General features: G+C 40.0%; 2 protein-coding genes across 4 annotated transcripts; both read right to left on the bottom strand.

The window, feature by feature from the left end:
• Positions 1 to 5,294: 5,294 nt before the first annotated feature.
• Positions 5,295 to 9,059, bottom strand: LOC306696394 (V-set and immunoglobulin domain-containing protein 1). Of its 2 annotated transcripts, none has more exons than XM_079159998.1 (4): positions 8,982 to 9,059; positions 8,499 to 8,837; positions 6,607 to 6,759; positions 5,295 to 5,649 (listed from the first exon to the last, which is right to left on the bottom strand). In XM_079159998.1, exons 1-4 carry the CDS (start codon positions 9,031 to 9,033, stop codon positions 5,633 to 5,635), a joined length of 561 nt encoding a protein of 186 aa, XP_079016124.1. In that variant the 5' UTR covers positions 9,034 to 9,059; the 3' UTR covers positions 5,295 to 5,632. The 2 variants fall into 2 exon arrangements, with proteins under 2 accessions (XP_079016124.1, XP_079016123.1); XM_079159997.1 differs by having other exon boundaries at positions 6,617 to 6,759.
• Positions 9,060 to 17,093: 8,034 nt separating this feature from the next.
• On the bottom strand, positions 17,094 to 27,522 carry LOC306695554 (CD276 antigen). Of its 2 annotated transcripts, XM_079158815.1 has the most exons (9): positions 27,413 to 27,522; positions 22,331 to 22,407; positions 21,914 to 22,237; positions 21,146 to 21,460; positions 20,515 to 20,634; positions 19,645 to 19,677; positions 18,969 to 19,012; positions 18,816 to 18,864; positions 17,094 to 18,711 (listed from the first exon to the last, which is right to left on the bottom strand). In XM_079158815.1, the coding sequence occupies exons 2-8, from the start codon at positions 22,401 to 22,403 to the stop codon at positions 18,844 to 18,846; spliced, it is 930 nt and encodes a 309-aa protein (XP_079014941.1). In that variant the 5' UTR covers positions 22,404 to 22,407; positions 27,413 to 27,522; the 3' UTR covers positions 17,094 to 18,711; positions 18,816 to 18,843. The 2 variants fall into 2 exon arrangements, with proteins under 2 accessions (XP_079014941.1, XP_079014942.1); XM_079158816.1 differs by lacking the exon at positions 19,645 to 19,677.
• Between the last annotated feature and the right edge of the window lie 85 nt (positions 27,523 to 27,607).

Here is a 27,607-nt window from a genome sequence, read left to right as displayed (position 1 = left end):
TCTTCAGCGGGCCAGTCTCTGGCCTCTAAGGATGATCTTTCCCGTATTTCTATTCCCTGAAAGGTCAAGCACTGACTCCTTACGGCTCCAGACTGCTGCTGTGTTTGTGATAGTTGCTTTGCACATTGTTGATACTGTGATAATTTGCTGTTTATTTTAACAGAAAATCAAATGTGGACGTTGGGTAATGTAACAGCGCAGGCAGAGAATATTTGAATTTCAGTCACAAGAAACTTGGCAGTATAACTCAACTTATTTTCGACTAAAATGCGAAACAATTCACGTTTTGTGATGTTGTAGGCTGTGTAGGCTTTGCACAAAAGAAAACCTTATAACACAACTATGAAAGGAAAATGCTTAAATGTCCCAAAACTCGCAAATCAACAACTTGCTCATCCAAGATTTGACTTGTGCGTTTCTCCAACGATGATGGATGAGATATGGATTTTAAGCTTTTTTTAATGGTCCTATTGTGGTCCTATTTTAGTCTTTTATAGCATATATGAAGTTTTTTCTTCAAACTGCAGAGTCAAAATAAGTGTATGTTCAACACAACTGTCCGTAGCATCAGCTTGTGCCACATTTCTGTGTCTGTTTAATCTCGAGCACTTTTATTTTTCTCCCCAGAGCCCATCCGGTGTTTCCAAATGTTGAGGGGGAGGGCACGCACAGATGGGGGCTGAGCAAAGCCAGAGAAGTGTTGTATGACACACACTTGCATGTTGTGTCACGCATGTACAATGCAGAAGCACACACGGGCAGGCAAAAAGCATTCGCAATGATATTGTGAGCGAGCAAACGGACAAAAATGTTTGTTAAAGCACTGAGCACTGTGAGTTCCATGCAGAGAGCACAGCCTGAAGGGGCCAGTGCATCCATACAGAAGGTCAGGCTGAGAAGGACAGATGATGATGCACATCAGACTTTAATAGCCAGGGGACCCCGAGGTGCTCCCCTGGGTGCTGCACACTCAGCCGAAAAAACAAACTGGCCCAAAACAACAGAGGGGGGCGACGACTAAGTGACAGAGTTTGGCAAGTTGGAAAGTGATATTTTAAAAAAAACAGATAGAGAAATAAAGTTGAGATAAAAAACATTCAGCAGTGCTTTTTTTTTTTTTTTTTTTACACAGAAAGATATTTTGTGACAAAGCTTGTGTGCGATACTTTGACATGCAAAAATATCAAAAAAAATTATATTTAAGACTGTATCGAAAGTAGGTCACATGTTTATGCACAATTGATTACAATTATTCTTCTGCAGAGTTTAGATCACTTGATATTTGACTAAATTAGTTCCCATAATTAAGTGTATTCTAGCATAGTTTCTTTCTTTTTTTAAAAACCTCTGTACCTGAATTTGGAGTCTTCTTCATGCTCAGGGTTTGCTGCTGGTCCAGTTCTCTCGGTCGTCAGTCAACGCAGCGCTTTGGTCCTCAGAGGAAACCTGCAACCGTCCTATTCACTCGCGTGGTTCCGTTGTCCCAGGGAAGCCGGAGTCGACTCTGTTGTGTCGGTTTTTCCCCTGCACTTGTTTTCTGCGCGGCCCTCTCCCAGTGCGTGACGACACTGTGTGACTGCGGGCAGAGCAGATGCAGAAATGCCGTGTGATCCACTCAGCTCGACGATGTGCACTTAAGTTGTGAGTCCCGAGACCGCACGACCATGATCAAATATATGTGAGCGCACTGGGGGGTGGTGGAGGGGGGAGTTCCATGACGCGCTTTTTACGCACGGATACCAATTGGAGATCGCACAGATTATATCCAGTGTTGGGCTTTTAGGCAAAGAAAAACAATAACTATTAAAAACAAGTTTTATTCAGCCAGTGCCTTGAAATAAGAATGAATTGCTATAGACTCATCAGAGGAATATTTTTGCAATATATATATCCTGCGTTCATTACGGATAACGTCCCATGGATAACTCTGGATTATTCAATATGTCTGTGGTAAACTTGTTATAAATAAGTGTGCTAGCGACTTTGATTAAGTGATGTGGGGGAGGACTCAAGCACCAAATAACGATGGAAACCGCTCCAAATTCATGACACGGAATCTGTCAGAGACCTTCACTCCGTATGGTCATTCATCCTTCATCATTACTTTGATACACACACCTAAGCAGACTCGCATTCAGCTCAGCACATGGTAGTATTCTCTGTGGTCAGATGTGGACAGTGTACAGATGGACTTTGTTGCTAATTATAACCGTGCACACCTGTGATTGAATAATGACTATCAGATGATCAGTGACACGTTGTTTCTAGTATGTTGCAGTAAAACGACTGTCCGATGCTGCCCTCTTCTGGTTAAAAGTGAGATTGGCAATACTTCAATATGTTTCACTCTGAGGCAAGAAAGGGGAAAAAGAGATGGATGTCGTGCTACAGCAATGTGCGGCTAACGCTCAGGCCATCTGTTGTAGCAGGAAACGCACGCATGGAACTGATAACTCTAATGATGCTTTCAGGTTCAATTCGTTTTCATTAGAATTAAATTTTACAGTAAACATGTTCATAAAAAATACACAATAACGACTGATAGTTCTAAACGTAGTACCCTTATTGTTGCATGTGAAACGGCTCAAAAGCAAATTTAGTAAAGGATTCAAATCAGGCTAAAACAATCTTTACCTGGTCAAATAATAGGCTGTAACAAGTGAGCAGTCACATCTAGCACACAGCATAAATGCCTGGAGTAAATGGTTTTAAAAGATAAAACAGAATACTTACCCCGATGGATAAGCGATATTTTAGATAATTCAACTCCTCACCTTTGGTCCAGAGTCAGTTGGACTATTGCTGCTACCTTCTGGTATGAAGCACGAGCTCTTGATTATAAGTTACAAAAGGCAAAAGAAAGTTGATGGGGGGTGATTTTACAACTGCGTCCGATGCCCCCAGCATCATATCCAAGAGTTTGATGGCTACAAATCAGATTTAATTTAGTGAAATGGTGCCATCTTTAGACAAGTGTGACATTGACCACGTCAGAAAGTAACCTCAAAGTGGAACATTGTGCATCATTTAGAGGGATCTATTGGCAGAAAAGAAATATAATATTAATGAGTTTTCTCTAGTCACCTGAATATAAGAATCGTGTTTTTGTTATCTTAATGCATCGTCTATATCTACATTCAGAGCGGGACTTCTTCAGAGAGCCGGCTGCATGTTTCTAAGGTAACCCAGAACACTGGCTCTAGATAGGGACTTTAATATTATCACACCGACCACTGTAGTTCTCCTACACTATTGGCACACTGAAGAAATTTCAGTTGGTTGCAATCTGCTATTTTACCGCTAGATGACACCAGATCCTACACACTGCACCTTTATTTAATTTAATGATTTCATGTCGTCATTTTGAGCCCGTGTATATGAGGAAGTGAGCTTGAAAAATGTCAGCTTTGGCATTTAGGAGCATTTGTCTGGTGTTACTGTGATTTGAGTGTGGATGTGGCAGCAGTGTTTCTTTAAATTTGGTCACATTTTAACACAACATTTCCCAAATAAATTACACTACACACAGTCCTTTGTATTCATATGTTACACACTTTATTCAATTTCAACTTGCTTTATTTTCTAATAAGGGTGCACACACGTTGGTTAACATTGTCACATGCTTCTTTAATTTGCAAGCAACACTTACTTTTGTTTTGTAGCTTATCGAACTCATCCGGTAAAAGGTCTGAATACTGCTGAGAAGGCCTTTTAAGGACCGTCCACAGGAAGTGGAAGGAGCCAATAGGGAGACGGAAAAGGGGGGGACTTGAGTTTAGAAATATCAAAAGAGTCTCTTTTTGTTTGGATTTGTTTACATAAACTGGAAATTAGTACTTTCTATGTAGAAGTTTTAGTTTCATTAGTTTGGGCTTTTTCTTTCTATACTTTTTCTAGTTGCTTTTTGTTATATTGTGATTTATTCACTTTTATCAAATTTTGCAACTTTATCAAAGCAATGCTTTTTTTAATACAACAAAGGCAGAGGCGGGCTAAACAAGCTGAAGGTACACATGCTAGCTGACTAACTGATGTCCCCCCTACGGCCTTAAGCCCTGAACCCTCAGGGACTTACCTGACATCACTTGGTAAATGGTAGAGTGTGAGAGGCTGCAATGGCTTCAAATGATGTAAAATCAAGTGGGACAGGACTTTGCTGCGATGTTCCACATTCCCTCGATGACACCCAAACACATTAAGTACCATTGTGAGTTTTTACTGTACATCTTAGAGGTAAATGTCAAATAATCTATTTCTAACAGCTTAAATAACAAAATGAAAATAAATGGTTGATGAATAAACCAGGTGTGTAAAATAGCCTCTGCTTGCATTCCTCTGATTTCATGTGCTTTAATGTTACCATCTTAAATACATGTTAATGTTTCTGTGTAAATTAAATAATACATCAACGCTCACAGTGAAACCAAATCCCCCCGTGTTATTTGGATCCGTGGCTGATTATGAATGTGCCTGAAGGACATAAAAACTACATCACATGCTGAACATTTTAATAAATAAAGCATCAACCATTTATTCTATTAAAATATTCAAGGGGTAAACATGTTGCAACTCAACTTTAAGCTATGAAACTGTATTGTAAGTATTAAATTATTGAGGCATCTGTCAGTTCTTGTTTGTGTGATGCCTGTGGTTTCGTTTGACATGCACTTCCTGTCCTCTACTGACAAACACGTGAGTCTTAGTAAGTTAGAAATGAGATAAACAAATGCATAAACAACTAACAGAGACAACCAGAAACCAGACTTATCACAATTTATGAAAATCATGTTATTCCATGTATTACCATTCTGATGGTGATACACAATTAAAATTAACATTAAAACTGATTTACAATAACCATTCGCATCATCACCATCTTTACTATCAGGATTCTCCTTTTTATATTAACAATTTGTCATATGTGTGTCCAATCTACCCCATTATGAATATGTGGATCACATTACATATGTATTTCTAACGAGAACTCGACGCTTGCAAACCAACCACACAAACATCCCCCCCAAGTACGTGGTTGGTGCCCACATGCGCTGTCGCACAGCGTTTGCACACAACCTTCAAACATGTCTGCCCAAATTTGTTTTTCAAAAGCTACATTTGCTCTCAGTATCAATCATACTTCCTTTTGCCTCTCTCATCTGTCCATCATTTACTGTTATAGCGCTCGCTCGGTTTGTTTCCTCGATTGTATTGAATATTTTAGACTCAATAGTAAATCGATGCAAATACAGTAATTTACAATAATACCTAAAGTATTGTATGTATCATTTAAGTTAAACCATTTTGTATATAAAAAGGTACGAGACCATGAAGAACCTGATTAAAGCATTTAATCAGAATGCTATTAAACACCAAAACACACAAATATTAATGGTTGAATATTGATCCATTGTTTAAACATGTATTTCACATTTTGTCTCATGTGTGTTGATGAAATCAGTCAAAAAAAACAAACCAGCCCTGAAGAAGAAGATGGCCACCAAGCCAAGGTAAGCAATGCTAGGCACAATCATGCGGGCCGACCAGAGCCGTTTCTGCTGCGTTCTTGGTCATAACTTCATACACGTTATCATTGGAGACCTGGTGCAGGACGCCTGCCATGCTTCTTCTGCTGCTAGTCCATCGTCTCACCTGTTGGTGGTCAAATATCACTTTAGAAATTGTCTGATAGTGTGAAGGTATGTACAGATAACAGGAACAGTCATTCTTTTAAAGACCTTCTGAAGACCACATTTTGGGAATCTGAAGACTGAACTTTTTTTGTGCAAATGTTAACAGTACAAGAAATGTGGAAATGTGGGATCCCGCATCACAGACTAAAATGAGTTAAAAGGAACCAACTCAAGGGCTCTGGCTATAACTGTGTCACTGGTGACACTGGTGGAAATGTAATGTAATGTAAATGTATATAAGACTTCTTCCTATAAGACTATAACCTTGTATATATAGAGAGAGATTGAAGTTCTCTCTGCAGGTAAGTAAAGCGGGTAAGGTTAAGAGGAGTTGTGTCAAAGTTGAGTATATTAAGAACACCAGAGGTAAATGCATTAGTTTGGATTTGTCTGAGAGAAAACATTTGTTTTGACAAAAGTAATAAAATGCAATAGGACAATACAGTTTACAGGTCTCCTGAATTCAAATGTTTAATTTGTATAGTGGATAGCTCCACCCAAAATTAATAACCTATATTTTTCCTTTTACCTGTAGTGCTATTTATCAATCTAGATTGTTTTGGTAAAGTTGGGGGTTGCCTCACTTTTAGAACCAGCCTCAAATGTCCATTTGAGGAAGTGCATTTGCCACTTCTGCATAAACTTTATTTTTCCAGCAGCAGAGGTTGCCACTTGTTTGAGTGTTTAGCATAACGAAGTGAAAAATGTGTTTGATGTCTTTATGAAATCAAGGAAACGAAAAGATATTTTCCTTGAGCGTTGGAAGAAAATGTGAACAGACGTGCAGTAAGCCTCACAGAAGCTGCAAGTACGACGGAGCATTCTACGTGACCGGCTCGTGGACTGCCACAATCAAAGAGGGAAACCTCACGTTTACAGCAGTGATAGACAATAGTGATAGATAAATGTGAGAGACCTGAACTCACTCTCGGGACGACCAGCAGGATGAAGATGATGGTTAGCAGCGTGCCGATGGTGCAGGCGGCGACGATGATCAACACCAGACTTGGACTTTTCTCATCGCAGAGGGCGCAAAGTGCTTCTGTTGAATTGGAACACTGTGCTGCTCCTGTGTGAAAAGGATGACAAGGCGAATTAAAATGTCTTCACGCAAATGCTCCTGTATAGCATTCCATCAAGTGCAAGCATAATGATGGGGAATTCTCCGTAGACCTTATGTAGATAGATATTCTCTTTGTATAGATCAGGGGTGGCCAACCCGCGGCTCCCGAGCCGCATGCGGCTCTTTGCCCGGTTTCATGCGGCTCTTACGTTCATATCGAAGTTTGTATTTCTGTTTTTTTAATGTGCGTGTTCGCTTCGCTTGAGTTAAATACGGTATTTTCGTCAAACGCGCATGTGCGGCCACAGATTACGTTCCTCGTCGACCCATTTAACGCCGAGACGGACTGTTTGAAAGCCCCGCTAGTCACAGATGAGGATGCGGCTGAGTTGGAGATGATCGATCTTTGTGAGGAGGACCAACTCAAACCTGCTTTAAGGGACGGGACCATTGAGTTCTGGAAAAGTGTGCCAATGAAAAAATACCCCAATGTCAAACGGGCTGCGCTTAAGATACTGTCAATGTTTGGGTCAACATACGTCTGCGAGTCTGTGTTTTCTACCCTGAAACACGTGAAATCAAAGCATCGATCTGTTCTGACTGACACCCATGTGAAAGAATTGCTGGCAACAACGGAATACAAGCCAGATTTGAAGAGGATTGTTCAAGGCAAGGAATGCCAGAAGTCCCACTAAGTAACATGCATAGTAAAAGAAAAACACTATTGTAAATTATTATATTTTTGTTTGTGGACTTGGTTGAACTGAGAGTTTGTCTGTGTGAGACAGTGTACACAATGTTCATTGTTGAAAATGACTGGCCTGTGGTCTTAGGAGTCAATTTCTGTCATTATCATGTTGGTGTGTGACATTTACAATAAATCTGGCTGAGCAAAGGTATGTGTGTGTGTGAGGAAGGGATAGGGTGATGTTCATGTGTGCCCATGTGTATGATGTGGCTCTTTGCAGTAACACAGTAAAAAATGTGGCTCTTGGTCTCTGACTGGTTGGCCACCCCTGGTATAGATAGACGAGCACATGGGAAACGGCTCAGGACAATAACAGACATGGTCCTCCAGTGGTTGAGTATTCAGAAGTATTTAGAATTCAGATCCTTTACTCAATGAAAGTAGTGAGAACACAATGGAAATATCAGCAATATGTATCTACATTAATAATCTAATGTTTTTTCATATGCTGTCTATTTTAAATAGTCTCTAATTATATTTATTCTTTTGCCTTAGAGGACTATTCTGTAGGATAATATATGGTACTTTTCTGTATTTCATCCCCTTCCTCCAATGTGCATAGCTGAGTTTGTAGAAAAGGGAAGGGATACCACTTGCATACTTTTCTACGTCTTGGCTATTTATAAGCTCCAGAGAAAAGGAGAGAAAACATTTCAAGAAAAGGGAACAAGATTGGCAAATATTAATATGTTCACGCATACAGAAGTGGAGTCAACAAAACCCAAATGCAATACCCATTTTATATCCAGTTTAATATCTTTATGAACTTATCATATTTTATAAATGTTTTCTATGTATAATCTTCATGAGCTACTGGTAGCCATCAAACTTGATGGAGTAAAAAGTTAATTTCCCTTGAAAGTATTTCCTTATGAAGAGTGATGGAAGTATTGAATTAAATAACAGAAAAAGGGTACCTTGCTGCATGTTTGCGCTGTGCTGTACTTGGGTCACTGCCCTTGTGGAGTTTTTAAGAAGATAAAACAAAAAAACGCACCTCTTACAAAAAGTGTGTAGACGCTGCATTGCACATCACGACCTTTAAACTTGAGGAAGACACAGCTGTAGAAGCCAGAGTCCTTCACAGTCAGCTTGCTGATGGTGGCGGTGAGGTTCTTCAGAGATCCCCCCGCCTGAGTCCTGTCTTTGAAGCTCGGAGTCAGTGTAATTTGATCAGTTCCCCCTTCATTGAGGTGGTAGTAAAGCACCTGTCTCCGCTCCTTGTGGTCGTGATACAGATACATCCCGTCATACCCTTCGATGCTGCTGGAACATCCCGCGGAGGAACACCTCAAGGTGACGTTCTCGCCAGACTCCCGCCACACCACGTTGTTCTCTGTCATAAAAAAAGGGGGACAAACTGTCTGATTAGAGGGTTTGAAAAACATTTACGCAGTATTTCTGGAAGCAGGCAAATAAAATTGTACAGCTTTAAAAAAAAAATCGTTAAATGTTTTAAGAGAATGAAATGGTCGTGTACCTGCATTGACACAAACACAGAGCGACAGAGAGAACCAATGGAGGAGCTTCATCTTGCAGCACTGACTGCACGCTGTGTTTGTCTCTCACATATAGACAGTGCAGCAAACGGTGCTTCCTCTCCTGTTTGATGTGGTGTGATGCTGTGTCACACTGCCATGTCTTACTGGTACAACTGAATAAAAGCAGAGGCGGTGACACCAGTGTTAGTGAACACTTAAGACAAAGTCAAAATGTCTGCTGTGGAAAAGGGTCTTTCAATTGCGTATATTTTGACTGTGGTAGATAAATATAGACGTCACCTGCCTCTGATGAATTATACCAATGCACTCACTTTGCTCTCATTTCAGATCCATTCCTCCCCACCAGTGGTCCTCACGGTGTTCCTGCCTTTCCCAGTCACCTAATCCTCACACTGTCCGTAGACCTTTGCCACCGCAGGCATTTTGGCTTTTCATAGCAGGAAAAGCATTGAAAACAACCGCCTAATGGAACATTTGGAAACACAAACATTTTATGCAAAACTGAAATGGGAAAAAGAACTAGGTGTGAATATGACAGAAGATGAATGGTTGTATATTTGGAGAACACAACAGTTCTACTTTGAGAGAACATTGTTAGAAGAATTTAATATGATTCTTTATTACCTCCCAAGTTAGAAGCAAATATCTGTCTGTTGTTCAATGGCTGGAGGAAATGTGGGGTGGTCAATGTAGACCATTCACATGTATTTTGGTCGTGTCCTGAAATTGTACAGTTCTGGGGAAATGTCCATATTGTTACAGTCAAAATTCTGGGCTATGATACCTAAGTCATGTGTTACTCTACTTTGGTAATAGGGCAGGAGTCATAAGAACAAGTCTATTACAAAGAGATGGCACAAGGCAGAACCACCATCACAAGATGGATGGCAGATAATTGTGAACAAAATATACGGTGTGGAACTGTTAAATCATCGGAGAAGTGGGAGGAATGGACCATGTTTACGTGTCAATAATAGGACAAGATAAGAACCCCTGAATGTGTCTCAGGAATGATCACGTTTTTGAGGAGACAGAGCAATCCGGATCCTTTTCATGTTTTAGTTTTTCCCTTTTCGTATTCTGTCTAAGATGAAAAGGCAATAAAAAATAAAGTGTTAAATACTACTGCCTTCCATTTAGGTGAGCTATAGTTCCAGGGTTCTGGTATTGTTCATGCTGGCTCACTGGCATGACTTACTGGGATACTTGATGCTACTGAGACACTATTAATCTGTGCTTCATGCCGCAGTGACAAGTCAAGATGTCTGCTGTGGAATAAAGGTCCATTGCCTCATTAACCCCACAGTATATCTACCTCACCGGTAACTCGTATTATTTGACATTAATATAGATAGAGATAGAGATTATTTTCTCCGCCCAGAGGATCATGCGATCGGTAGCATGTGTGTGTGTTTCCGTGTGTCTGTCCATGGCTAAACTCGCATTCTGCTGCAGCAAACTGCCTCATATTTTTGGGTGGCCAGTTTAAGTCGTGCATGCCTCTCGTGGTTGCGGTGAAACCCACTTTCTTAAAACACCTTTTATTGCCTGTTTTTATACCACTACTGACTGCCAGTCATAACATGGCTGTGCATCTGTCCAGTTTCTATGACGAATGAGGTGAGATCACCCCCTGGTGGAGGGTTTGGGGGCTTGACCTTAAGACAACAGGTACAAAGCAATAAACAACTATAACTTAAAAAAACAGAAAAACAGCAACATCAACTAAATCTTTCAACATAATGGTGGTGGACAAAATAACAGGAACACCTTACAGTATACTACAACACATCACAATACTAACATAATTAAGTTCTGACAGAATCCCCTTACATTCAAAAATAGTCCTGACAACTAATCTATTGCTCAACCTGTAATCAACGCCCCCGACTCTGCTCTGAACTCCCACAGATGGTCAGCAGTGGCCTTCGACAAACCTCTTTCTCGAGACCACACTTGAAAGTCTATGGTCATACGTTCACTGGGCGGACTTTTTAAAATGTTGCCTTGAAAAGACACCAGAATTCTGACCCTGTTCTGAGCCTATGGTGACGGTCAGAAGTGATCTTGGCTGGATGTAGCCTGCAGATTTGAAACCCGACATGGACTTACATGTGATGTACGTGGGTTTGGATGTACTCACACTAAGTGGACAATCTGCACATCCACATTAAAACCCTGAAGACTGTGGGCCTATAGACAAGCAGAAGTAGACTCTCTCTGGGCCCTGGTGTCATCTGCATGGAACAACCCCTTAAAAACATCTTGCTTCTGCCTATTGCGCTGCAATCAGATTCACAATGAGGAACTCATTGAAAGTGCATTCCTGTCAGTGTACAAGAGAGCTTATCTGGCACTTGTTTATCTATAAAAGCAGCAGAAACAGATTTCCTTTTCATCTGACTGCGCAGATCTGGGGCTCATCAAACTCCCTCTGCAGTCAGCCCCCAACTATAACAACTAAACTTGGAATATCTTCTTTCAAAAACATATATATATATATACACGTATGTATGTATAATATCTGTTATTTAGCCAACCCTAATTTGATATTACTGGGGTCAACAAAATAATATAAGCACCTGTCAGTAAAAACTAATGGAATTCAACAGCACCGTAAACTGCAGCCTCTATAAAAAGACAATATGATATTTCAAACATGGCGGTACAAATACCCATGAACAAGAACCACCATGTCTGAAATAAAATCTACTATTATAAACGTGCGTGTGACCAGAGAAACCCCTCAGTGCACAACAAAGTTTACGTTGGACACATTTTGCCTTGACTCAGTTTATGTACATCCACATTGGACATTAATGATCTGAAACCTATAAACTGTCTAACATCAGCAATGTACGATGCTGCTCTCTTCTGGTTAAAAGTGTAAGCAATGTTTGGCTAATCTGTTATAGCAGGAAAATAACGTGTTCTGTAAAGGATTACAATCAGGTTAAAACAATATTTACCTGTCAAGAATATATAACAACACCTTGCAGAACATGACATAGCAAGATGAATTGCAGTACTTTTTTAAATTACATTTTTCAGTTTTTAAGTCACTGTACATTATTTTTCTTTCTGATTAACTGAGTTTTGGGAATTTTGGTAAGAACAACTATTCAGAACTCTTGTTTATTAACAGGAGAACTCCACACTGTAATTTGAGTACTTCTTACTGGACAGTATCAGGACCAATTGACCACAGGCTGTAATGCTAATGCTAATGCTAATGCTGTATTTGTAGCCAGACTGGTCATAAAAGAGTCTACGCTTGTTACTGATGTTCAGTACAGCTTCATGTACAAACAACAAAGAAACAAATACTCTGTCTCTCATCAACTACAACAAGCATAACAGTACTTTAATAGACCAGCAGTAGAATAACAGACGAGTAAGAAAAGTTTCGCTGTTTTCACCCGCCGTGTCTCGTCTTTCTGAGCTCCGCTTAACTTCCGGGTTAAAGTTCATGTTACAACAACAAAAGCTCGTCTATCATGAGTAAGACAAGGGCAAAATGGTTACGAGCACGAACACAAGGTACCCAAAATTACAGCAAACGTAATGTATTATAATTGCAGAAATAAACTAATAATAATACAAATCGCGTATATCAACTACCGGTGTTGTCGTGGCAACGTTTATAACAGCATCATTGAGTGTGCTCTTATGAAAAGTGATGGAGGGAAGGTGTTGATGTGGGAAAGCAGGGTCAGGAAATAGTACAGATGACGAGGATGAAAATAGTCCCATTTTTAAGTTCGGTATCACAAAATGTTAATTCAGCTCATGCAGAAAGATGTTATAGTACCAAAAGATAGACAATTTAGAAAGCGTGTTGTTTTTTGTGTGTGTGCTTAAATGCTTAGATTAAAATGATATATTTAGACTTAATCCTACTCTACTGTATGCACTCAATTTAGAGCAAGGTCTTGCTTTTAATTTGTACAGTATATCGCATAACTCCGAGCTAAATTCAATATTCAAACGATGGATTTCTCCGGGCTGATTCTTTCAGCTGAGATCAGATCTATATAAACCAAACAGACTGACGCACTTTAAATGTCACAACACCAGGTGGTTTATTCAGTTTAGGTCACAATCGCACTTTCATAATGAATGCCTCACAACCATTTACATCCTCTCTCCCACATCTTGCCGCTCTGTGTTCTCAGAGAGGTCCCTTTCACATGATCTTGATCTTTAAGCATCATCTTTGTACCCTTTTTCTGCTGAACCTGCTGATGGATCAAAGTTGAGAGTTACTATGGCCGAGTAGTGAACTTCAATACTTTTTGGTGCCAAATGTAAATAGTAGTAGAGTATTGAAGTACAGAAAGCTGGCCTTAAGTGTCTGCTAATCATGTGAATCCATTCTTTGGTCCAACTAGTTCCTGATTTAAATCAAAATTCTTTGCATTTATTTTATTTTATTTATTCAAAAAAATGTTTGTCAGGTTAATGTATGGCTTTTTAACATACTAAACTGCAATTTTTGTACATACTATACTATCATTTTATTTGTCAAAATACTGGAACTTTTTTTACCTTTTTTCGACATACAAACTGACTTTATTTCAGTCAGTAACAGGAAGCTGTGATTATAGTCACAAATTAGATTGGTTTGACAGGCTTCCCTCCCTCCAGACGACATCAGTGCCTGTTTATAGAAAACATTGCTGGTGAAGATTTAACAAGACCTAAAAACAAAGTAAACCAATATTAATACAAGTCAACAGCTGTTTGTTTTTCTATGTTTGTCATACAGGTCGCCACGTTCTCAATTTAGTTTGAAGTGATATCTGTGAAGTCAGTGCATTTTATTAGTAGGACTTCTGTGACACTACCCTCAACCCCCCCAGGAGTTTTTATTTTAAATTTGAGCAGCCAAATTCATGTAAATGATGTTGATTAATCACACTTAGTTCACTTCAAAAGTGTGGAAACATGCTTGAAAGGTAGCATCTGCTCTGGATAAAATTGTCAATCTGCAAGTTCCCTTTTTTCCATCAAAAGTGTCCCTGAAAGTGATTCCTAAGATGGCACATGCTCAGAGATGGGCAGTATTTCTATTACTTGTATTTGAAATATGTATTTCAATTACTTTTGAGTATTTCGTAAATTGTATTTGATAGGGCCGATTCAAAATCTAACGTAATTTGTAACAAAATACTTTAGAGTGGAGAAATTTTGTATTTAAAATACTCAAAATACTTTCTCCACGAATCAAAAAACAGTTCACGAGTTCAGTCTTCAGATCTTCAAGTTCAACGGATTAAGTTAAATATTGTATCTGAGTGTGACAGATGTCAACTAGCTTGATGTATAACTTATGCTGGGTCTGGCTACATAGCCTATTGTATATACATGGTGATGGTTATAATATCAAGCTAGCGATCGATGCTAACATGCTAATGACGCTAGCATGCTGTCTAGGCTAGTGCATAGCCAGTGTTTAGCAAGTTAATTTATCAGTAGAGTAGCTAGCTATAGGAAGAGGGAGATTGGGAGCTTGTATGTCATATGTGATGAATATGTTCTTGTTGATACAAAGCCAAAGTTTATGGGCTGTTAAGTCCCATTAATACAAATATATATATATACATAATCAAGTTGTTGTCTTTCAATAGCTTTGCTTAGTTACATTGACATTCTGTGACTGTTCTTCCTTTTTGTGGGGTTCACCAGAGCTTTGTGTACATTATATAGGCCAAACCTGAATGCTCTGCTATACCAAATTGTGAGAAAACAGAAAATCTAGAAAAAAGTATTTCTTATATTTTAAATACAAAATACATGTATTTTGTTACATTTTTCTGGCACCAGTATTTTGTATTTTGTTGTAATACATTTATTTGGCGGTATTTTGTATTTTGTATCAAAATACATTTTGATGTATTTTTGCCCATCTCTGGTATGTACATAGATACAGATGCTGCACTAGTTCCCTGTTGATGGCTGGTGACGTCAGAGGGTGAAGTGAATAGTCAGATAACCTACTTTTATGATAAGACAACAGTCTTTGGTACATATAAATGAAATCATGGCTCATTAGTAAATCAGTTAGTCAATCAAATTAAAAAGTCAATTAAATTAGTCAATCAGTCATGGCTTTTGGATTTTTAGTTTCCTGTTCACTTTCTGCTTATAATTAATGTTTGCTTAACTGTATACATTTCAAAGAACAAAGGTATCGATGAAACATTTATTTGATGCAATAACTGTCTGTGAACATCCATTTCAAATTTGGTGACATTCTGATCATTATTTACAGAGATACATGTGATAAGGCAGACACTGCCCCTTTTGGAGAAGCCTACATTTTCACTATTTGCAGTTTCTCGACCAAATCAACCAAAAACACCTAATTTGGCTTTGAAATATTTTATACAACTGTCCATTTAAAAAAAAAAAACTAGACAAATTAAAGTTAGGAAAAACCTGGTTGTGCTTTGTTCTACCTCGGGTAGGGGTATCGAAAAAAACTAAAGGCTTTTGAAAGGTTTTGTTCTTCTACAAACAGTCTTTAGTGGCAGAGGTTTGGTAAAAACTAAATTCAGGTCACAAAAATCACAGGGAGAAAGTGCTGGAACGTTAGACACGGAGGTACTAAGACAAACTGGCACAGACAAACGGGAGCACACAACTGAATAATTCACAGAGGATTAGGAGGAGGATTGGGAACAGGTGAAGCTGATCAGGGCGGGGAAAGGTGACAAGGTCAGGAAGTGAAGTTATCTGAAACGAGAGGTGAGGGACAAAATAAAACTGTGAACCTTAAAAAGATATAAATGTGAAAACAATGAAAACATAATATCGGGAACTTGACGAAGTGTTACAATGTAATTTCTGAATTTAAACTGACGCTTTAATATAATATAACATATCAAAATCAACACCATAAAACAGATTTAAAAAATCCCCTAACAGAAAAATGTCTGCCTCTACGAACAACTCATGAAGGGCAGCAGATTGTCTGAGCATCAAACTATAAGAGCTCACATGTGTTCTACCGTTTACTGACTGCAGACATTTCTATTGGTTAGCTCAATATATTGTGAACATGAGTTAACATATTGTCAGCAGAAGATACAATATCTCAGCACATTCATGGAGATGTATGTGTGTTGAATGGAAGATGAGAGAACCTGATTCTGATGCTACAACTATCTATCCTTCCTCGTGCTACATCTCTCCCCTCACTCTCCACGTAGAGGCCTGTAAAGCAGCGCCGGATACCAGGACCATGTTTTGGGACGCAACAGTGTTTCTACTCAACTCCTCCTCCTCAATGAGCGGTGAACTCTTCAAGGACGGAGGGTGTTTGGGTAACCAGATCAACTTTGAAGATGAGAGAGAGTGTCTGCAGAGATGTCGCGGGTGAGGAATGGAATACGAAACACATCTGGATGATACAATGATGATTGTACAATACATGCACCATCAATATGTTGCTCATTGCCAGTTTGTTCTGTGTCAGTGCAAGGTTTTTGTTTGTTTGTTTAGCATTTTATCTATTTGTTCTCATATGTTAGCTGTGATTTGAAAAAGTCAACTGTGGAAATGCATGGAAATGTCGTTCCATCTGTGCTGCTCCGCCCCGACATGTTGTAATGCTATTTGTCCAATAGATGGCAGGATTGAAATGGATTGAGATGGATTGAATTCTCCAATATTCGCCTTAAATCTTTGTGAAAATGATCTGATATAATTTGTGTTTATTGACTGAAAACATCTCAGCCTGATAGAGAAGCAGGAATAAGACAGTTGATCATTTCTTTTCGTAGGCATGCAAAGATGCAACAGATTTCTTTTTTTAAATAGAAAGAGAAGAGAAAGAGATACGAGGACGAGAACACTACACTGTTATCAAATCATTAAGATAAACTTGAAAACCAGCCAATGCATCTGGGGATGTCAATGTGTTAACATTTTCCATCAGAAATGATGTCATAATATCTGTGTTCACATGAGACAGAGGAAGGAGAATGACCAGAAAAGTGACTTTGGTTTTCATCATGTCAGTACAAATACCCGTTGACAAGTACAGCCATGTCTGAAATACAGCAACACAAGAATAATTCACACGGTTCTCTTTTCCAATTCAAAATGTGTTTTATTACATGGAAGTAAATCACAGATCAGTTGTGACAGTGAATGTTAATCATAAAAACACAACAGTGAAAGCCATTACAGACACACAGCATTACAATTTCACAGATTTATAAAAAACAGTATATACAAAAAACAACAACAACAATGCTCTACTGTTACGTTTTTTTTTTATTTCCAGAATGATCTTTCAAAATAAAAGCTTTTAATGGCATTTTTCTCGATCCAAAAAGTGAACGATTCACTCTGTGTCAGGGACCAAGATTGATTATACATTTTGTGCTTCTGTTGTTAACTCTCAACTTTGCCTTTGGAAATGAAGTTGCTCACTGCTGCTAAAAGTTACATCAACAGTTTCATTGAAGACAGTAAGAGGAACATAAACATGTGTTTTGGCTTTCTTCCACCACACACTATTTTCCAATAGCAAGTAAGTGAAGATCATGTGACATGCGGAAGTGCGTCCAGCATCTATCTTGTGTGCTTCCTCGGTGGTTAGAATAAGGATATGAGATTTGCTGGGGTTGACTATTCTCAGGCAGTGAGGGGGCAACACTGCACTCAAAGTTGTCCAGTTGATCTTATATGTCTTTAAGCAGGAAACAAACAATGAGAAACTTCTGAACAAGGACCCTTAAAAAGAAAAAGGCTGGTGATATTCTACAAGAACCCTTTTCATGCAGAGAACTCTTTATTCAAATAAATGAATTATTTACAGAAGCTCCTGAGAGGGTTCAAGGTGGAACCTTTCACAGATGGTTCTAGGTAGAACCCTCTGAATGGGTTCAGGTGGACCCTTTATGAAAGGTTCTTCCAGCAACCCAAAAGAGTGCTTTTATGAGGACGAACTGAAGATCCTATATGGTTCTAATTAGCACCTGTATTTCTAACAGTGTACACTTTGAGTCAATGTTTTTTCATGGGATTTGTTGACAGTAAGACAAATATAGTTGAACACAATCACAAAACTAGGGCTACTTGTCAAGTTGTGGAATGTGAAAAAGGTCAAAAATAAAAATCTGTAAAATCAGACTACTAAACTAGCAACTTCGGTTACATTTCCCCAGAAAACACGCACACACACACACACACACACACACACGACCCTCTGCCCCATCATATTAACATGATTCAACATTTTCCTCGTAACATTGACATGACGTGACAAGAGGAAGTGAGTAGGAGGGCCACTCCTGCCAAGCTGCCAAAGGCTACAGTTACTGCGTGAGCACAATTAAACAAAACAGTTCCTCCAACAACCAAAACGAGATTCACCGCCATCCAAACTATCAGGTTGTTTTTTTCGGTGATGTTACACATTGCTCCCGATGTGGTTGTCAGAGTTTTAAGTCCGTCACTGGTTTAAAATCAGTCGAGATCCTTCTTTCAATTGATTTTAGAGTGTTTTCTTAGTACGTGATAGTAGATGAATGAAGCACTTACAGTTCCTCTGATGAATCACAGTAATACAAGTTATCCCTGGTTTTATAGACCCAGCTGTTTGCAAAAGGCAAAGTGCAACGATAGATTAGCAAACAAGGAAGTGTTGATTTCAGAGGTTGCCAGTAAATTAGCATATGTGACTCGCAGTGACTCCTGGGGAGAGAGAGAGAGAGAGAGAGAGAGAGAGAGAGAGAGAGCTTTCAGATATCTGATATTGTATTGAAGACTGCAAATATTATAGAGAGCATTATAATTACCTCAGGCCAAGTTTCTTTATCGGCAAGTTTATTTAGCATTTATCATCACCTGCAAAAAGATTTAATATCAAAGCCAGAATTATTTGTTATAGAGTGTATTTGAAGTTTTATTATTGAGACACAGTGAGTCAAAATACTGTCATGCTGACATACCTTCCCTTCCTCGACATCTGATTTGAGGAACTCGCGATGGTCACCTGGAAGATATCAAAAGGTGTTAATGTGGTTTACAAAGGGAGGGCGTCAAACCATCACCATATTGAGCAAGTTTGTGACAAGCGAGCAGAGGCAGGCCCCGTACGGTGAGCGTCTGAAACAAGAGTCAGGTTAGATTCTAAAAAGTGATTAGTGACCGAGCCCATGTTTCCCCACAAGCCACGGAAAAAGGCTATAATCTGCAGTGTATCCTAGTTAATATCACTGTGCTTCCCCAGACCAGTTAATAAGTGATTAACATGTGCTCCCGGCTAACATCTAAAACACAGCGGGAGTACATGCCTCAACAGGCTTGGAATGAGATAAAAAATGTGTGTGTATGTGGGGAGTGAGTTTGGTTTCATGTTGTCTCGGAGGCCACCGAGTCAACTATTCATCAGTGAAACACAAACAACATGTCCAGTAAAGTAGTTAAAAAAAGACGATTCATTTTAGCCGATTAAACCACTCATTATTCTGTCAGAAGGTCTGCAGCAGATATGTCGTGTTTCAGGCAGCTAAAACTAGTCGATAGGTAGAAGAATCAATAGATAGAACCTTTCATTTACACCTCTAAAAAGAGACACATTTGGAGCAAAAACAGCAGCAATAGTATGTCCAAAGATGGACGTACCCATAAGGGGTGTGGTGGAGTATCTTCGGGCCTCTGTGAAGAAAACGATGAGAGAATGAAAATCAGACGTGTCCTACCAAACCAATCTTTGTGAGCTATTTAGTTCTGGCCTCATTAGAGGTTTGCAGCACCCACACTGCTTGATTTCACAAAACAACGTAGCAGCGTGTACTTTCCCATCCTGAATAGTAGCCAATACTATTCAGGATGGGAAAGTACACGTATTGGCTACTTGCCAGTTGTTCTACAGGTTTGTCCACCTCCTACTATTGTGATGTCAAGCTCCATCTATTGTATGGTTAAATGTAATCTAGTACAATGTTGTTTGTTGGCAAGACACCGGAATGAATACAGTTGGGTATGTTTTCACAGCAATATAAAATAGATAGTTGAGAGGGATTTATGAGCTGCTAAACTTCCCAACATTAGCTCTCAGCCTGCGGCATCTCTTCAAGTTATATTTGCTCCGTTTTTGCCTCTCTTTCCTCCGCTGGTCGTACATCAGTAATGCTGCGAGTCACTACGCACTACTGTTTATCGGAGTTTAAAGGAAGTATGAACAGGAAGAATAACCTGAAACCTCTTTCAATGTTAAGGGGAACCTGATTATTGTTTTAACACAGACTTGAAAAATAGTAAACCGTTCCTTCTGGAATATCTCAGTGATTTAATTTCTTTTTTTTAAGAAAACTGCAGCTAATGATGTGTAGTCTGAAACGGTGAATGTGATGCAATCTTGTTTCTTAGAGGAAGAAGGAAGTAATAAATGAAATCCTGTTTGTTAATCTCCCTTCTACCTTTTTTAGTTGAGTTAATACTCAATAATATATGTATCGGTTCATTTTGAGCCAGGCCTGTGTAGGTACTCACGTCGAGATCGTTTTCTGTAAATCAGCAGCGCTAGCAGCAACCCTGCGATCAGCGATCCGATGACCACCACGGGAGCCACTATTTTGGTGGCTGGATCCAACTCCTTCCGAAACCCCGTTTCTGAATGAAACAAATTGAACAAAAAAAGATTGTTTTAACGCTCTCATACTTCAGGTCAAGACCAAAAAGAGTAAAGTTGTAAGTGCACTGCATTCCAATGAGGTGTGCATGCACTGATGGGAAGTCCCCCCCTGTAATACTTCAGCTTTCTCTTTTAATACAGTCGCTTTCTCTTTTACTCACAGAGGGCTGCATAGTTTTCTTCCCTTGTGAGGAGCATTGTTTTGAAGTTTTGACAAAGATTTCAGATTTAAGCCAAGTTCCCACTGTCAAAGATCGCTGTACAACACAACTTGCTGTCTTGTTATAGGGAGGTTTTTTTTCTTCTTCTTTCATGTTTAACAAGCTCCATTCGACAACAATTTGTACTCTCTGGTTTCTGCCAGAAACGACCTCCTGCGCCTACACAACACATGTAATTTGTGTAATTTAAATTTCAAGTAAAGCATGACCTCACATGTGACAGTGGCCGAAATCGCTGTGTGACATTTTTATTGTGTGAAGCAAATACCTGCAGGTTTTGGTGTGTTTAGTGCTTTGAATGTGGCCTCTTCCTCTTTGCCTCCGCTGGCATTGAACACACTGCAGGTGTATTCGGAGGCGTTGGATCTTCGCCCCAAAACCAGCTTGCTGGAGAGCTGAAACAGACCACTTTCGGTCTGCTTCGCCTCCATCGGAGAGTCATCTATCAGCTCCCTGTTGCGCTCATGGAACCAGCGAAGTTCGCCTTTTGGGTAGCCGCCATCAGACTCGCATGTCAGGGTACCGTCTGTATCCTGAGTTTTTGGCTCAGGGTTGAAGAGGATAGTTGGTTTGCTGTATTTGGCTGCAAAGAGTAAACGAAAAAAACACACGATCATTAAGCTGAACGTTGCACCGTGACGTCAACCAAACAACACCAGTTAAGTATCGCAAAATTAAGTTGACCATTATATGTGAAGAGTGCTATCTAGTACAATATGTGGTAAGAAAGACAAATATTAAAACTGGCCCCTGCACTGGCTGTGATTATTTGTAACACTGAAACTAAAAGTACGTAAAGACAGAAAGTGAAATAACAATGTGATAGGTCAGGAAAGTCCCCCGGATCTCGAAATAATCTTCAAGGCAACAATTAAATTTTTCAAGCACATTTTCTGTTTTAATCAACTTGGCTCACGGTTTAGCTTTGAAATGAGTTGGGATTAGTTTTGAAGATGAACACTACACTCAAATCGGTCACCTCTCCGTGCCGAATACTTGTTACACATGTTTCGACCACGAGGCTGGAGGCTCTCACCTGTGACTTTAAGGCTGATGATTACGTTGTCAACACCGCGGTCTGTCGCCACCATGCACTCGTAACGTCCATCGTGCTCCACTGCAGTGTTGGTGATGAGCAGGGACACGTTCATGTTTGTGATATTCCAGGACGGCTCAGCAAATGAATAGCCTTGCTCCTTTTTAAGATCCCCTCTGTTAAAGATCAGTAAGGTACGTGAGGCTTTCTTCCAGGTGACCACCAGGATATCCGTGTCTTCTGGGGCGTTGATGAAACACTTCAGCAGCGACTGCTGGCCATACTGTCCCAGATTTTCAGCCTCGCATTTCAGACTTATAAATCCTTTTGTGGAAGAAAATATGAGAGGATGAGACGTTACATCAGTAGGAAGCAGTCTTTCATACTTTCAAATTCTCTGATTTAGGCAGAATTTACCTGTCTTTGCGTTTCCTACGCTGATTGACATGACAGTGAACATAAGGAGGATATCCATTGAGGCCATGTTCATTTACCTGAAATGACAGAACAAACTGTTCTTTATGTGTTGATCAAGACAAATGTAATCACCAAAGATGTCTGATTATTACATTAATCACATCATGATGAGAGCAATTTAAAAGGGTGGTGCTCCAGGTTCTACTTACTTACATATTTGTACTGCAAAAACAAAGCGTGTACTGCCAGCGTGTTTTGCCACAATCTTGTGCTGGTTGCACAAGATTGATTATGTTACCAGAGGATTTTACAGGCGCTGTGGTGGTTTTACAATGCAGGTAACTCTGCAGATGGAACCCTGAACTGCCGCCCTTATTATGACTGTGCATGTGGCCTTTAGCTGTTTTGTTGTGACAGATGCTGGTAATAATAACAGATCTGCTGACAATCAGATTTCTTTTTTAAATGCAATTACAAATGTCTACTTGTTTAAGAAGGTACGATAAAGGTAGAACAAATAAGCTAAATGTGAATTAAAGAAAGGGGTTTGTGTGACTTGTTGGCCTTCAGTATTGAAAGTGATTCAAACAGGACTCGGGTCAATTGTGAGTCGCACACTGTTCACTGTTCTCAAGTGATTAGAAGTGATGCATTTTTGGTTCAGTTGGATCTTTCTCTGCGTGAAAGGGAACCGAAAGCAAGTGGAAAACGCTCCAAGTTCACAAACTCACCAGCTGATTCGGAACAGAGCAAACAAACTACGGAGACAAAGCGCAGCCCTCGTTGTCAATTTTGTCTTGAAAGAATAATGACACCATCTGCATGAAGCTTGGTTCCCTCTAAGCCTGGCTTTCGCTCTGTTGGCAAAATGTATACAACGGAAACACTGGGATACTTTATCACAGCACCGAGATCAGGGTTTCTAGTTCAAATTGGATTACGGATTCCTTATTCCCCTCCGGCAGTTGGAAAGCTTCTCCTGATTTGATCTCTAGATCTTTATTTTCACTTTTGTGCCTTTTTGTAACTTGACCTTATCTGGCCTACTGGGTGAAGACTTTGCATGCATGTGTCATTTTGTTCGAGAGAGGGTGTGTTGTACGCACCTGGCCGACATGACGCACAGGGGGAAAAAAAGGTAGACCGGTGCTGTGAAGCTTCATGGAATATAAGTGGGAAGAAATGTGATGTTCTTATCTGTAGGTGAATTAAGCACTAATACAGCTTTGTTTTATTAACTGTTTCATGACCTCACGGTCCCATGGATGTATAGAGAGAAGTGGATACAGCGTTGGAGGCGGGGGTTTGTGCAAAGTCGCGCATGAAGCCAAAATGGCCCGACTGCCAAGTAGAAAACAACCACGGATCTTCTGTACTGAAGATTACAACAAGCATGTGTGGTAAAAACGATTGAGCTTTGCACAGCCTTTATTTCCTGTTGCATAATAAAAGAGTGAAACAACCGTCTCATGCTATTTCATGGAAATAAGACACAACACCTGTTCTCCCAAAACTAAACCGGTTTGTCGGTTTCAAAGATGCAAAGATGCAGTTGCAGCTGCGCAGCGAAGGAGAAGCCAGAGGTCTCCAGAGCATACATTCTTCTGTGTGGGTGTGCATTGGTTTATGATTATGAACATTGGAACATCTGCCTCTTGGGACTACAGATGAAAAATAGCCTCTTGGCTAACTCCGGCGCATTTACAGAAATGTGTTTGTTAATGTGCTCTGTTCCTTATCAAATAAACCAAAAAATAGATGTTTATGAAACAGATAAATAAGCACTAGAATGTAACTGACAACACATTTCTCATGTCATAGCTTTTTACAGCCTATGCTTTATTTGAAACATTTGTTCCAGAAGGTGGTTTAAAAAAAAAAAGACCTAATAAAATAAAAGTAAATGATAGCCAAAGTTAAAACCTCTGATCACACTTTACTGCTCGCCTGGTCCCTTTTCGCAAATCTGTTTCAGCTTGGGTTTCTTGAGATCTTACATATTTGTCCCATAATGTGGTTATCATGCATCTAAATGTGGTCCCAGTCCGCTTCTGTTGTTTCTAGAAGTTTCTCAGATTGTAACTGGCGGTCTAACATGAAACCCGCTTGTTTAAAGTGTGTGTATATTTACTTGCACTTGAAATGTCGCTTTAGCCCGCACATTCAAACAGACAAGGGGTCATACTGAAAGAGAAAGCAGAGAGATTGTTTTGTCAAACCGCTTTTCTGAGTCGCCAGAGATTGGGCAACATCCTCCGGATTTTCAAATACCTCTGACAACCCCAATCCTCCTTTTTCTTTCCTTTAAGAATGATTGCTGCACACTCCCACACTCACACCCACTGCCGTTTAAAAAATAAACTGTTGCTTACTTTACTTGAGTTTATTTTGATCCCTCCCCCTCACCTGTGTGAACTCACTCCTCCTGCCTGAACAACCTGTCTTTGTGGACGTGATTGGGGAATTCCTACATTCCACCTGGACAATGAATCGAAAATGGAGCACAAGAGTATCACATGCAAGAGCTTTCCCCAAAAGGATAATCGAGCCACTGCAGCTGTGGGGTGGCGGATGCCTGTCTGAAACTCTTGGACACAGTAGAGAACACATCTGCGCTCTCCCACAAAAACAGGAAAGGGAATTGTTAACAGACTGAACATATACAGCGCATCCTGCTCATCAAACCCTGGAGTTGTGGATAGACACTGTCATGAGGGACAGGTCACATGCTGCCATCCATTGCAATTATGTGCGTTCCGCGCGGCGGATTTTCACCTGTACGTGCACATCCAACGTTTTCTGACTACGCAGACGAGGATGGGCCAAGAACGTTTGAGGATGTCAGTTTGCCGCGAGGAAAAGGACGCATACTTAGTGTGCGTCTATCTCCTTTATCAGCTTGTTTAAATACTTCCAGCCGATAAGATGTAGCCTCGTGGAGCTTGCATCTTGCATTTTAAAGATAACATTGAAACGTTCTCTTTTGCAGCATTTACTTAAACATATATGCTTAAAGGGCATTTACACAAAGTTTTGTGTTGGAGTTTGTGATATTCTAAATTTTATATTAACATTTAAATTTTTTCACTTCCAAATACCGGTTATCAGCTTCCGACCTTGATTTCTAATGAACAGAATCTGCCTTAATTAAACATATTATATAATATACTAAACATACAGTAGAGTTGTTTTAAACTCAGTGATCCCGAGGTATGCGTTAATCCTTTTCTCCATTTAAGACCTTTCTGTGGCCTTTCACTTCCTGTCTGGATATTAACAGCGTTAACGAGCTGACAGCCTCTCTTCCTCAGGAGCTCTAGGGGGTTAATAACTGCGAGGTTAAGGAAATGTAGGGGAAGGGTTTTTTTTTTTTACATGTAAAATTAATAATTATAATACGATTATTATGAGGGGAAAGACAGGGGTATGACAAACCGGCTATATGACATAAATCTGAACCACATAACCACCAGGACACCCTGTACAATTATATTTAAAAATCTCAAGACATGTAGGCTACTGAGTAAACCTGTCAATGCAATATCGTCACTGTTTGTAAAATACCCCAAAGATATCTTTAGCTTTTCTTTTTTTTTGTTGCTATTTCTTGTTGTGTATCAGCCCAAAAAATATGACAATACCAGTCTAACTGTGATAAAACAATATGAGCTGATACAGCGGCCCGGCTGACACGACACTATAGCTGACTACCCCATCCACTGTTAGGAACCCCTGAATCTGAAAGGGGAGGTGTTGGAGCGCCTTCAGGAACGTTGGCATCAACATTGAGTCGGTCTCTTGTCTTTTTCCAACGACCTCTTTTCCTCTTCTGGCTGAGGAGTGTTTTGAAGTCAACATGTCGGTCAAGTGAGTCAAGTCCTCACTTTCACCATGATGCCCATGTGCACCTTCCACTCAGTCAGAACTCTACAACCGCACAGTCAAATGAGAAGCCTTTTGTACTCCTCCAGTGAGGTTGCAGAAACACATGTGAAGGCCCACGGGATGGTTGCATCACCTTCACACCAACTGACACTAAACACAAACAACGGAGGACAGAGTGGACGTACCCATAAGCACATGCCGAGTTGGCCATTCGCAAGTGCTCTTCAATTGTGCTGCGGACACATTGCAATTACAGTTCAAGTTAAACCCAGATTACCAACCCTTAATGTTGGGTGGCCACCGCAAGTGGAATGTTTATTTATAGAAGAAACGTTGGGCTGACTTTCCCACGAAGGAAGGGTTTGAAAATATGCTGGATGTATTGTGTGTTTCCCATTGTCTAAATTGAATTGGCAGCAATCTGATGTAGTTTTGTTGCATCATGGTGCAAACCTGCAGCAATAACTAACCGTTTACCTAATCATTAATTATGGCTAAACCAAAGGGGGGAAACATCCGCACTACTAACTGTGTGTCAGATACTATTTAAGGACAAAACAGACTTCCTATATAACAAATAAACAAAATAAAAACTGACTCAAGATTTTACTTGTTGAATTTGAATGTGGTCTCTTCGTACTTCCAAAACACAACGCAAATGATTGATTGCACATTGTCGACTCTTAGAAACAGTTCAACCAACCTTGCGCAAATAAATGCGGCCGGGGCCGTGTTATTATCGTGTCTATGACCTATGCCCCAGACACTGTTGTGTACACTTTATCTGCACACACCTCAAGCCCAACGTGTATTCTATAGAAAGAGAAAGCGCTGAAAAAACTCCGTTGGCGACACGTTCTGGAGCTATATTTGGAGCGAGGTCGAGCTCGCGAGGTTAAATTTCAATAAACGCGAGTCGAGCCATTTCCTCGTAGCGTGACTTTAAAAATAGATTTGAGAATTAGATACATTGAAAGTTCGCCTCCTTCCACTGCCGCTTCAGTAACCTTAACAAAATAAAGTAGGCTCACATAACGCCATTCATTAAACTGGGCATATTGTATGTAGGATCAGTTTGAGCTACGTCACCGCTCCACTAACTTAATGTACACACACATACATGTGCAACACGTAGACTTCCAATACGTCACGCCACGCTGCCCACACCACAATAAATGTGTCATATGTCAAACTCACCGTACACGCTCCTCGACAAGGCGACGTCTCTCCAGCGTTGGAACAATTGTCTGATGTCGACTGGACATCGAGCGTGTAGTTAGCCAGGTTCCTTCTTACTTTCACTTTCAGAGTGAGTCTGTGGGATGATGAGAAGCGCGCGATTGGCTGTGCTGATAGGTTGCGTGTATGGAACCAATCCAAACTCACTGTACG

This window comes from Pholis gunnellus (assembly GCF_910591455.1).
Source record: "Pholis gunnellus genome assembly, chromosome: 5".
Classification (NCBI taxonomy): domain Eukaryota; kingdom Metazoa; phylum Chordata; class Actinopteri; order Perciformes; family Pholidae; genus Pholis; species Pholis gunnellus.
This window is presented reverse-complemented; position numbering and strand designations above follow the sequence as displayed.

Excerpts from the sequence above, each read along its gene's own strand:
- LOC306696394 (XM_079159997.1), bottom strand. The coding sequence starts at position 9,033 with ATGAAGCTCCTCCATTGGTTCTCTCTGTCGCTCTGTGTTTGTGTCAAT. Across the intron at positions 8,838-8,981 it reads CTGTGTTTGTGTCAATGCAG|AGAACAACGTGGTGTGGCGG; the intron begins GTACACGACCAT and ends TTTTTATGACAG. Across the intron at positions 6,760-8,498 it reads CTACACACTTTTTGTAAGAG|GAGCAGCACAGTGTTCCAAT; the intron begins GTGCGTTTTTTT and ends CTTTTCACACAG.
- LOC306695554 (XM_079158815.1), bottom strand. The coding sequence starts at position 22,403 with ATGAACATGGCCTCAATGGATATCCTCCTTATGTTCACTGTCATGTCA. Across the intron at positions 21,461-21,913 it reads CATCAGCCTTAAAGTCACAG|CCAAATACAGCAAACCAACT; the intron begins GTGAGAGCCTCC and ends TACTCTTTGCAG. Across the intron at positions 19,678-20,514 it reads TTACAGAAAACGATCTCGAC|AGGCCCGAAGATACTCCACC; the intron begins GTGAGTACCTAC and ends TTTTCTTCACAG.